The sequence below is a fragment of the Petromyzon marinus genome, chromosome 11, assembly GCF_048934315.1.
Source record: "Petromyzon marinus isolate PM22_M1 ecotype Great Lakes invasive population chromosome 11, UKy_Petmar_22M1.pri1.0, whole genome shotgun sequence".
In the NCBI taxonomy this organism is placed as follows: Eukaryota; Metazoa; Chordata; class Hyperoartia; order Petromyzontiformes; family Petromyzontidae; genus Petromyzon; species Petromyzon marinus.
This window is the reverse complement of record NC_133677.1, coordinates 13,983,477-13,995,794: the sequence shown is the minus strand read 5'-3', so window position 1 is coordinate 13,995,794 and position 12,318 is coordinate 13,983,477. Positions and strand designations below refer to the sequence as shown.

The window sequence follows — 12,318 nt, the reverse complement described above, 5'->3', positions numbered from 1 at the left end:
ATGAAGCTAGCATATGAGTTGAATCCGTTTATGGGGCTGATGAACCAGGATCCATGTGTGTGTATTGATAGTATAGTTCAAGTTGGGAGGTCATGTAACGCATACAAATATTGTTTCCCTCAGATCAACTAAAATGATCTGTGGACAGAAAATATATATTTTAAATATTATTCCAGTGAAATGCCTCGTAAACGCGTTAATGTTTGAGATACTTTTGGCAGATCCGATTTTACACACCTATTCAAGAAAATTAACTCCCTTTTCCAGCAAAATTCACCGCAGATAAACATACATAATAGGGATGCATTTATTCTACATTTACTCTTATCTGAAAACGGTGTGGTTAATGGGACGGATTGACACCCGCTGCGACCACTTCCAGTCACGGGAAGTTCAAATAGGATGAATGTATTACTTGCGGTGACCACCACTGGGTGAGCCTCTTACTCACTGATGAACACAAATAGTAAAATGTATTTCTAACATGACTTCTGTTATCTGTGTTTTAGCAGATCGATTAGGAGTCACAGATAACAAGTTATTGATAACACAATGCCTAATATAAGTTTTACTGCATTACCAGTTACTGATGTAGTTAATACATGAGTGGGAATCTTCTAGATTTGAAGCTTTCCTGACTGCAAGGATCCATACTCTTTGGTTCTATTTGGTAAAGTCACGTAGGTAAAAAATAAAACAACAAAAATCACGACGTTTCGGCCACAACACAAGCGGCCTTCATCAGGTGAAGGGATCATGCAGTCTCGAGGACAGCACTGGAGTGAAACACAGCCACGGTCTGAGCGTGGCTGTGTTTCACTCCAGCGCTGTCCTCGAGACAGCCTGATCCTTTCACCTGATGAAGGCCGCTTGTGTTGTGGCCGAAACGTCGTGAGTTTTGTTGTTTTATTTTTTACCTACGTGACTTTACCGAATAGAACCAAAGAGTGGGAATCTTCCCTTCGTCGCCAGGAATAAAATTGCGGCCCTGTGTGGCAGTCTCATATTTCCCGTGGTCCATTGAAGCCCACATTTATATTCTATTTCATTTTATTTATTTATTTTCCACGTAAGGCCCACTGAGCTTTATAGCTCTTTTTCGGAAGTGACCTGGCCACAAATGATAGCCACTCCAAAAAGTGGCTTAACATGTGGAAATGTATAGCAGCCAAATACTCTGAATGCACGTTTCTAAATGTGGACAGCAAAACCGGAGGACCTGGAAAACATGCAAATTCCAAATATACAGCAGGCGTCAGGGTTGGGATCGAACCCACGACCTCATGTATACCAGGCGAGGTAGTTAAAATCTAGCCACCGCAGCTCCCATACTCAGGTGCAGCCCATCCCCTCACAGTGCGAGAATGGAAGAGCACGAGGAGGCACTGGCTTACTTTGCATTTCCTGTGATTGTTTCTCGTTATGTCTTCTCTCCATCACGGACGATTGATGTGAGCGAGAGAGGCGAACCCATACTTGGGTAACACCGCTCCTGTTTGCCGTGTGACAGGTATATTAATCATGATTGTTGATCATTAATTACAACAATTAAGAGTCTGCTTGGCTGCAGAGAGTGGAACGAGTTGTGCTCGTGCAATTAAATTAAAAGCAGTCAAATGTAACCATTTTTAGTTTTTATTACATTCACCGCACTCCTGGTTAAGGACACTCCTCCGTGGATTGTAAATCCAATTACTCATATCGGGAGCCATGCTATGGCACAGATGCTTCATTTGTGGCCGCTAAACAAATAAAATAAATCATAGATGTTGACGTAGCCCGCTTTAAATTATTTAGCGGCATGGAATACTTGCATTGTCTGTCCAGCAAAACCAATGCAGTCGAGCAGTGATTGTTTTATTCTGAAATATTTGTGGAGTGGGGCAATTTGCGATGGAATGTTGGGTTTTATGGTTAACGTTCTTGTGAAAAGCTAAACATAGCTCAATAGAGACCAAACCCTCTGTTATGCCTCAACTATAGCCTTTATGTTTACAATAGCTCAGTGGGTTGGTGCACGCTGGTTTCAATTCAAGAGATGTGTTTTTACACTTTTTGAAACACTATAAAGGCATAACAAAATCTTGTAATACAAGTACAATAATGTCCGTATTGTGTCTTTTCACTTCAACCAGAACGTTTTGGAACTTGAATGTGAGCACCCAACACGCCATAGTTCGGAATCAGATACAAATTTAATTATGAAATCTATATTTTTTTCAAAGACACCCAGGCAACTAAACGTAGCCAGGATATTTTTAGTCGCAGGTAATAGTAAAATGTTGCCTCCTGCCTACGACAATAATACAGAATGGCAAACTGTTGCTTTTATAGCACACAATGCACTCCTGTGATTCCCACAGAGTCTAGCAGATGGTTACATTTAAGCTCAGTGACAAGAGCACTACGAGGATTTGTTTCATATATGCATATAAAACACTCTTTGCTTTTATTCATGGGATTCATAAAGATAAATTTTCACATGCATTCTCACCACAGTTCATACATAAACTAACGTTCGATACTGCTCCAGGACACCACTATATCACCACACTAGGGCTGGATTAGGGTATCCACACAAACGTAAATTGTTTGCCTATGTTAGTAGCTTTGAACTAATCTGCAGAGGCTTCTGTGTCCACATGAAGCCAAGCGCCAGGGTGCATGCACACACGTGCGGTGTATTAACGCTGTTGTGTGCGCAAAACTTATTTTTCAAATATGATAAATTAAATATATATTGATGATCATGTTTTATTCATAATAGCAATCACATGGCGCAAACTGATATTGATTCGTGGACAAGTGATAGGCACCAAAATGACGCTCATTGGTATACAAGCCTTTTCAAAAATTAATGTTTCCAAGCATTATCAATGATGTACCTGGTACGTTGGGTCTGTGCATATATTAATATAATTGTGAGTGTTCATTAAATTTTTACATCTGAGTTTCAACACCAACATGCTCATGGTTATACCTTTTTTTTCCAATCTGCAAAACTATGCAACTGATGCTGCAACCGATGTTGCATATATGATGCAAAATCAGTTGCAAGTGACGTTGCGTAGTGTTCGGTAAAGACTTAAAAACATTTACGTTATTTGAAATTTTTACTTAGAAATAAATACACACGTCAAACATGCAGACAACAGGAACACTGTCGCGTCATGTCACCCACCTGAGACTGAACGTGAGGAATGTATTCCTATCAGGTTGGTTTTGCCAGCATTCACAGCGAGGTGACCAAACTCCCACTGGTGAAAATAATCCTAGCAGCTGTTAAAGGATGATTTTATTAACTGTCTATATTTCTAGAGATTATTTACACTTCTCTTTGTGGAATGCAACTGGGGTTTATTGTGCCAAGTATGATAACACCTTAGGTGTCATTGTATGTGAAAGGTGGTCACCGTTTGTCTGGTCACCATTGGTGCCCCCCTTCCCTTGCGCACACATTGAATCAAGCAGCTATCGTAAGCTGAGCAGAAATGCTAAATAAATTAATTGCCACATTTGGTATTGTTACCATTCTTATAGTGCAAGGATATAATCAACAAAGCATTGTGGTACACTAGCAAAGTATGGAGTAGTTTTACAGTAGTGGGTGATGTTGCTACATGTAGCTTCACACCATAAGGTAATTTCCAAGTATTTTTTTCAAATTTGAATGAAGGGCTTTTTATGTCACGTCAAAACGTCGATTGTCTGTTCATACTTCACCACACTGGTCAGTGTAGGTTGTGTGAAGGGTTGGTCGAGGGGGGTGCCCAGGACAGGTTCAAATATCAGCTTTCAACCAACGTTGGTGTTGGCCCTGGCCAGAAATCCAACCGAGGTCGTTGTGTTCACATTGTGTTGTGCTAAACCACTGCTCCACCACCCCTTTGCAATTTAATACGTGTGTCCAAAAATATTATATCTTTTTTGTTTGTTCCAGAACTGCATTTGTTTAAAAGTTAAACACTTATTAAATTTAAGTAATGGAAATGGAAATTTCGAGTGCGGCAAAAAATGTTATATTTTAACTGAACATTTATGTTTGTGGTATGGCTCTGTGAGTAGATTTTCAATGTATTGTTTTGCATGTGATGATCTAAAAATGTGATTTCATTGTATACAGCAGGGGGAAACAACCCGAAATATACTGGGCCATAGGCCCACAATTGGCAGTCAAGCGGGAAGTTGTGTTGCTCCCGCTGGTGTATCGAGTGGCCAGGCATTGGACCGGACTCGGCAGATAGCAGCACATGAGTGGCTGAGTAAGCAGTAAGGTCGCAATGGGTAACAAATTGGACGGAAGTTGGGTGGGTGATATGCCACAATGGATATTTGTTCAAAGGCACAGGGTGCAAAGAATAGGTGCAAAAACCTTGACAGGAAATGAAGCAAATGGCAAGATGGTGAAGGGTTGAGCCAAGTAGGTTGTGAGCTACTAAGTAGTTGGTGCCTTAATGATCGGATGGACCTATGTTAAAGTAGGTATTTGAACACGTGATAGGATCATGTTGAGTATCCAAGTGTTGTAATGCAGTGCATTGGAGGCAAGGCAGTTGGTGCATGCCCGCACCTCCGATTAGTACAGTTGGCAACATATGGTGCAAAAGAAGTTCAACATACCTGCATACATCACGTAGATTGGTGAAGCTCGAAAACCCACCGGGCTGTCAGGAAGTGGCAGCTCAGTTAATTGTGGGAGCCAGTGATGGAAAAGAAGGTGTAATCATGACTGACATCAGAGCCACCGTGAAATCCCCATGCTGTGAAGCATGTCTTCTTGAATCATGATGTTCATTATTACTATGCCACCCTAAGAACAACCTTAAAATTCCTTCATCTGATCACCGAGAAATGTCACCTTGGCATTGGGGGCAGCCCTCACTAACCTCACTGAAGAAGATGAAAGCGAAACAAACACAGAGTGGACAAGACCCTAAGCCAGTGTTCTTCACAAATATTCAGAGGGGGCCCACTTTCGCTGATAAGACATCAGTGTGAGGGCCGCCACACCGCCTGCAAGATAAATTAATTCACATTTGTGTATTGTCGGGGGCCGCATTTCAGGGGCCGCACCAAAGGCTACCAGGGACCGTCAGTGGCCCGCGGGCCTTGCAGTGAAGAACACTGGCATAAAGCGGCTGTGGTTAAAAAACAGTCGTGGGAGTTGCTAAATCAAAATTGAAAAGTAAGTATGCAATGGGTAAATGTTTAATCTGAAGAATATTTAGATAGGGTTATTAAACTTAAACATGTATAGTTCACATTCTGTTCCGGGAAGACTTTCGTCAATCTGCAATGGACAAAATTTCTGAAGTACCACTCTGTGGGAAGCCAGCAGTCGCCATGCTGTTGGCAAGACTGGCTCCCGCCATGGCAATGTAGAATGTCCACTACTAGCTCAGGACACATAGGCACTTCCCAGTCTTTCAGCCGGGATACTGAATTTTTTTGGCTATAAAATTGAAAGGTCATTGAACTCAATAATTTAATGCCCCCATTCAAATGAAAAAAAATATCAAGAATGTTACGATGCACCAGCGATGGACACCGCTCGGTGATGGCTTTGCAATGTTCAACTGCACATTGGAGTGTGATAGACTTTAAACCGTCTCGCTGTAAATTAAAAACAAGTCCGCTGAAGTACACGAGGCATCTGCAATGCAGACTGTGGGTAATCTTTCTTCACTTTGCTGAAAACTCTTGTGGCCATCTGAGTGCCAAATATAATCCCCTTTATCGTGCGGTTACATAAAACACAGTGCGTTACGGCTGAACACTGCATATAAAACAATTGCAGAGGAGGGGGGGGGTGATCACACTTTTAGGCACAAGATACACATGATGTCATCTTTACGTATTGATTTATTATTTGTTTTTAAAATATTAATGAGGAGAGAAGAGCCCCATGGGATATGACATCTCATTTTGAAAAGATCAGTAGGAGACAGCGTCAGCACTTTTAAGAATTGTATAAATATTTCAACAGCGAAATTGTAATTTTATAAGAAGAATGGTTACTTTCACTGACACCTACACAAGCCTGAGGTTTTTTTATGCAATGTTTGTATTTGTCTGGTGAGTCCCCTTTTGATTTAAAGCTGCCTATGCTTATCCGTTAAGGAATGTGTGTGGCCAATGAGAAATTACCAATATATCTAACCGACACATAAAATAGTTTCAACAATAACCGAGTAAGGCGAGTGGGCTGAATGCCTCTGCGGTTGCCTGGTACGATGAGTGATTAAAGGCATTCACCACCATTCCTTATGTGCACAAGAGCAGCACAAATTCCAAAAATGAAATCATATTATTTTACTGAAATGCTGCTGAGAAGTGCAATTGCTTTATAATGAACACAATTTTTGCCCTCTAACCAAACTGTAAGGAACAAACACATCGGGCTTCTTCATTCTTTGATACTTTTGTTATCTAAGCTGGCTTGACCTATCACATTCAGCCAAGTAAATGTTATTCCTTTGTTACAAATACTATATCTGACATGCTGTATTATAGTATCAATGAAAATAAATGGTCTTGACTGAAAGAAAGATAACCATAGCAATTTTAAATGCAGTGACATGGAGTCAACTACACATCGTTTTTTTTCCCTCTCCCCACAGTGTGGAGAAGGATTCACCCTGAATGATAATGGAAGATGCGTTGGTAAGTACATCTCCCTGCAACAACTCAGATGCTGCACCATGTCCAGAGACGGGAATTTAATAGATTTTACCGTAATACGTTGCTACACTTTCTGCCGTGGCGTTTTGGATAGCAGTGCTGCAAATTTACAATCCAGAAGTCTCGCTGTTTGATCTCTCAGCGTGGCGGTTGAAACAGATGGCCAGGTTTCCTTCATCCTCTGGCCTTTGTCCATCCAGCAGTATAAATCGTGACAAAAGAAGCTGAATGTACACGCATAAATAGTCAATTGGCAAGTCGCTTGTAGGGTGTGGAAAATTGTGGGTCCTCCGACCCCTTCCAAGATATTTGACCAGCAATAAAAATTAACCATAATTGGCTGTGTCGGGTAGTGGTGGATTTAACGATACATTTATGTGATCCTATCCAAATAAACCTCTATTATAGATAATATTGGTCGCGAATGCCTACGTGTTAAACTTAAAATTAAAGACTCAGTCAAACACCCACGAAAGAGCACTCCAGAGAGCTCCTTCGAGTGGACCCCCTTCCTGCAGCAGTGGCGTGAAAAGGCAATTGCAGGGCTGCACCTTCACCCTAGAACTATTCCAGCAAATTATTATTTTAGTTCCTTCCTTAATTTGAAATGCATTTTACGGTCTCGTGTAGCCTGTTTTGGAGCAACGGAATGCTGTCCTTCCCCCGCACCTCCGATTACCACGGTTGGCTAAGTGCAGTGCAAAAAAAGTTGAACATACATACATACCAAGGGTGATAAAGCAGCAAGGATGATCCACATATCATCATCCTCTCCTTGCTCTAGGCTTAATCCCATCGGCCACCAGCCACCTTGCTCTCATGCCATAAAAACTGTTCGCCTGCACTTCCTTTGGCTGTGACCCTCCCGCCAGACAGACAGCCAGCGAGCATACATGCACCAGCCAGGCAGTAATCCAGCCAGCAAACCTTTCTTCGAATATAATATGAGCATGATAAATTTGAAGCACAATGTTGATTTTTGTGTTTATTTTACCAAAGGCGTAGGTAGTATAGGAATCAATGAGCCCGGCCAAGTGGTGCTGATGATGGAACCCTCAACCCAGATTCTGAGAGTCACAAGATTAAAACTGCTCATGGTTTGACTTGGCCCATCATCCCTGAGTTATCAATAAAATGAACATAATTTTGTGAAACATAAATAATCGTTCATTGGAGATACTGGCCTCCACCTGAGGAAAGTGGAATGTTTACCACCGGCTCAGTGTTGCCAGTGAAATACTGCATTCAGTGCCGTCTTATAATTAAATAAGTAGACGTTCGCAAGGCCCACACTTTTTTAAGGGTGTTTAAAATTCTCAATGTTTCTCACTGTCTGTCTCCACGTCTGTAGCAATCTATTTTGTGTGCACCCCTTTCCATGTGTATGTCTGTTTCTGTCATTGTCTTTCTCTACATGCTTCTCGTCATGCATCTCTCGTGTATTTCTCTGTGTGTGTCTCTCTATGTCTCGCTGTAATTTTGTTGGATTTCTGTACTTATGCATGCCTCTCTCTATGCCTGTCGTGGTCTGTGTCTCAGTGGGGTTTTCTCTATTTTTTTCTCCATGTGTCTCTCTACATGTCTGTTTTTATATTTATGTCTTGATATCTTTCCCTCTGCCTTTGTATATGTCTCCATGTATCTTTGTATTATCTATGTTGTGTATATGTCCATTTTCTATAGCTCTCTTCATGGCTGTCAATATCCCTCACTGTGTTTTTCTCAATGTTGATGTCTCTACCATGCATCTCTCTCATATCACTTTGGCTTCATATGTATCTCTCTATGTGTTTGTCTCTCTCGATGTGTCTGTATTTACATGTCTCTCGCTCTGTTTCTTTCTCTCCATGCCTCTCTCTAATGTCTGTCTTGGGCCCAAGCTAAAGCCCCTTCTTGCCCCATTTGCAAGAGACGAATGGGGGGAGAGGCGACAATTCTGCAAAATGGCTACTGCCCAATTCTTGGTTGAGCATGGAGACACATTGACGATGAGGTGCTAAGTGTGTCAGCCAATAATAATAAAGCTAGTGAAGGTTTGGGCACTCCGGAAGAACATTTACCCAATAATGCAGCGGGGACGTTTGTGGCATATCTATTTATTTATTTGCTGCTGTGGCCAAGTGAATCAGAGGGCAAGTTCCCACTTAGCCTGCGCTGGAGGCACCATAGACTAGAACGCAAGGAGTTGTCTGATATTAACATGGGTCTCTTGGGCAGCAAGTGAGCGGGTGATGTGGCCTCGCCGCTTAGACGTGTCGCCAAATCTGTCTGCTCTGTCCGCTGTATAATTACGTATTTAAGGCAGCTTTAGATAATTTTACTCATTTGTATAGGGTTTTTTGAAAGAGTGAATTTCAATTTGGTAATTTAATTGTAGTCCCGTTATATTTTAAGTGCCACTTTTAAAGTGCCTTCACGAGATGCCTGCCCCCTGTGCAATGCCCGAAAGGGTTGGCATGACCTCATCTCGCTGACCTTGCAAAACTGTTTAAAGGAGGTCCACACGTCTTATCTTTGAGGAGTCTTCACCCCAAATGTGCACTCTTCCACACTCCATTCCACCGCACATCTCCCCTTTTGCAATCCCAGTAACAGCCCCGTGTTTACATCACGCACCCTAATATCTCGTATCCTCCCGAACCTTCTACAATCTCCCTTCACCTCTGCCCACGTTCTCTCTTTTACCATTCTTCTCTTCACCTCTTTATCCACCTTTAACTATCTCTCATAATTTCTTTTCCCGCTCATTTCCCTTAGAATTACCAAGCTCGTCGCCTGGCCCTGTTCTCTTTCTCACGCTTCCCAGAGTGGCTGTTAAAGCGGCCAATCAGGGCTCTCGTCCTTACATGCTCCCAGCCACGCACCCTGATTTTCCTAGAGTTTCCCGTATTCGGAAACTCCTATTTTGGCCGGCCGGCCGGTTTATTTTTAATTAGTGGGGAGTGCATCACGGTATCCCTCACATCACCCTTCCCCTCCCTTTTTTTTAGGAGTATCCATCCTCGGCTTAATCGATGTATGCTGTAGAAGTGAAACCCCACACAACTAGGATGCAACTCGATGGCGGTTGTGACATCAATAGTGGCAAAAAACATGAAAAGAGAACATCAACAAAACACTACATGACAATAATACAACGCCACGAAAATTGTGGCATGAGTACATTTCTGGGACACCCAGAATAGGTGCACTCATGAATACACGTGGTGTGGAATAGCTGAAGGCCACCCCATAGGCTGTTGAACTCATGGACTCGACACACAGGACAATGATATCTGGCTCCCTTCGACAGAGGTCTCCCTGGACGCTACTGCCATGGCAGCTGCCGCTCCACCATCCCGTCAGCCTGAGCGTGGTCGGGAAATGTGTGCACTTTCTTAGTCTCCGTAATATTGCGGACATCTTTAAGCAGTTTGGGATGAGAAATGTCTACCTTGGTCCGTTAACCAACACTCTGGAGGACCTTTGCCGAGCACATAGCCATTAATAAAAGCGTCAGCGATGGAATCAGCTGTCTTGCCATGCCATCCGCCAGTAGGTGCAGTACTCAACCCTTTGCAAGTAAAACATTATTTCCCCTGGGTGTCTTTTTGAGGATGGCCCTAGCATGTCCAACGCGTCCAATTCATTGACCCTGGACACCAATGATGGATTGCAAGGGCTGCCTGGGGTGTGTACGGTGGTGGCTCCCTGCGTGTGCGCTCCTGGCAGGAAGCCACCCATCGATCTACATCGGGCGTCGTGTCAGGCCAAAGATATCGAGCCCACAGGGTTGGCAGGGGATTCCAACCAGCAGGGTGGAGGAGCTGGGTGTCCACAACCACCTGACGTAGCAGGTGTGTCGGAGCTACCGGTTGACGACGCTGGGCGGCCCCATCCCAGCGCACGAGGAGACCCTTTCATTCCACACAGCCGGAACTGTGTGGCCAGCTGACCCACGCCTCCTCAATCTGATGAGGTCACAAATAGGAGGCCATAAGGACACGTCTTCAGCCTGCTTTCGCTGCCAGTCGGCGAGGTTCCGCCACAAGCGGTAGTCAGTAATCGGGTCCTTGGGCACACCCAAAAGGGTCATCGGCTGAAGCAACCGCCACCTGCTCGTCAGAGTCTGCAGGTCTGCAAGGAGCCACGCCCACAATGCACACGCAAGGAAGCAATGGTGGCAGTCTTAACAACGCATCGGCATTTGCATGCTGCAAGCCCTTTGCTTTGCACAACTTGGTACAAGTATTCCTGCTATCGCTCCATCCATCTGGCCAGCTCGCCTGACGGCTGGTCGATACGGAGTGAGCACTGCAAGGCAGCGTGGTCTGTGCGCATTGTGAATTGCCGTCAATACAGATAGGACCCAAACTGTTGCACAAAGTGAACTGCGGCCAATAGCTCTCTATGGGTCATACAGGAGCGCTGTTCTGTCGAGAACAGCACACGACTGCCATAGGCGATGCCCACCTCTCATCCCTACTGATCTTATGATAGCGCGCCTCCAATTCACATGTCGCTAGCAGCTGTATCGAGCGTAAAGGGCAACTTGAATTCAGGGTGTGCCAGGGGTGGAGTGTCTATGAGATCGCGAATGCAGCTGCAGGAAAACAGCTTCTTCTGCGGACCTCAGTAGAATCTATGATTATCCCCACCCCCCCCCCCCCCCCCCATGTGCTGTAGAAGATGTAATGGTTAGCAATGGACACAACTTTTTTAATAAATCAGCGGTCATAAAAAAACAAAAAAACCCAAAATCCGCAGACCTTGGACAACTCCGTAGGGGTCGGCCACGTTCGTACATGGCCAACCCCTATGGCTACCCCTATATCAGAGACCACAGTGCCGCAGATAACGCACTGAGGACTGCAGCAGATGGAAGTTTGTGGGCTTCAGTTATAAATTTACCTCCCGGAACTGCGACAGCACAAGCTACCCAAATGCTCTTTTTAAAGTTCAGTCAAAAACGATTACATTATCCAGATAAATCAAACAGGTCTCCCGCTAAAGGCCTGTGAGCACTATTTCTATGAGGCTTTGAATTAGTGGCCAACACCATCTGGAGACCCATAGGGAAGGCTGTTAAGTTGTGTGTCCTGAACGTGGCTTGGGGCCTAGATTCTCCATCGATTGGTACCTGCAAAAATCTCCAAAAAGTTCCAGAGTACTCAAGAAATGTGGGTCCCACCAAAGCATCTCCGATTAGCACAGTTGACTACGTGTGGTGCAAAAAAAGTTCAACGTACAATGCGTTGTAAGAGGTACGCGTCGGCCATCGTGACTTTGTAAAGCCTCCAGAAATCAACGCAAAGCTGCATCGAATCGTGAAATTTCTTGACGAACAATAACCAGTACCCGCCCCTGTGGGCTGGTAAATAATGAAATCATCTTTGCACGCAATATCTCCTGAAGCACCTGATGCACCTGCATCTTTTCCACTGGACTCATCCTATGCAAGTTTAGACGAAGAGGGGGGGGGGGCATCTCCTGCATCAATGTGAGCTCGGCGGCCGTGTAGTCGGCTGCTTATGGGCGAGCTCGCCTCACTCTGCCCGGCGGTGGCAGACTGCAGCCCCGGTGGCTCGGTCTCGCTCACAGACAGTGTCAGTGGTGGCGGTTGAACTTCCTGGGTCATCACTCGCTGCAGAAACTCGG

At 44.2% G+C, this 12,318-nt stretch overlaps 1 protein-coding gene across 7 annotated transcripts in view; it reads left to right on the top strand.

Moving 5' to 3' along the window:
- CRTAC1 (cartilage acidic protein 1) overlaps window positions 1-12,318 on the top strand; it is a 695,955-nt gene that overhangs the window by 558,416 nt on the left and 125,221 nt on the right. For all 7 annotated transcript variants that reach the window (XM_076066243.1, XM_032952553.2, XM_076066244.1 and 4 more), the window contains exon 13: window positions 6,621-6,663. In XM_076066243.1, coding sequence (XP_075922358.1) covers window positions 6,621-6,663 — 43 coding nt within the window. The remainder of the gene's footprint in view (window positions 1-6,620; window positions 6,664-12,318) is intronic.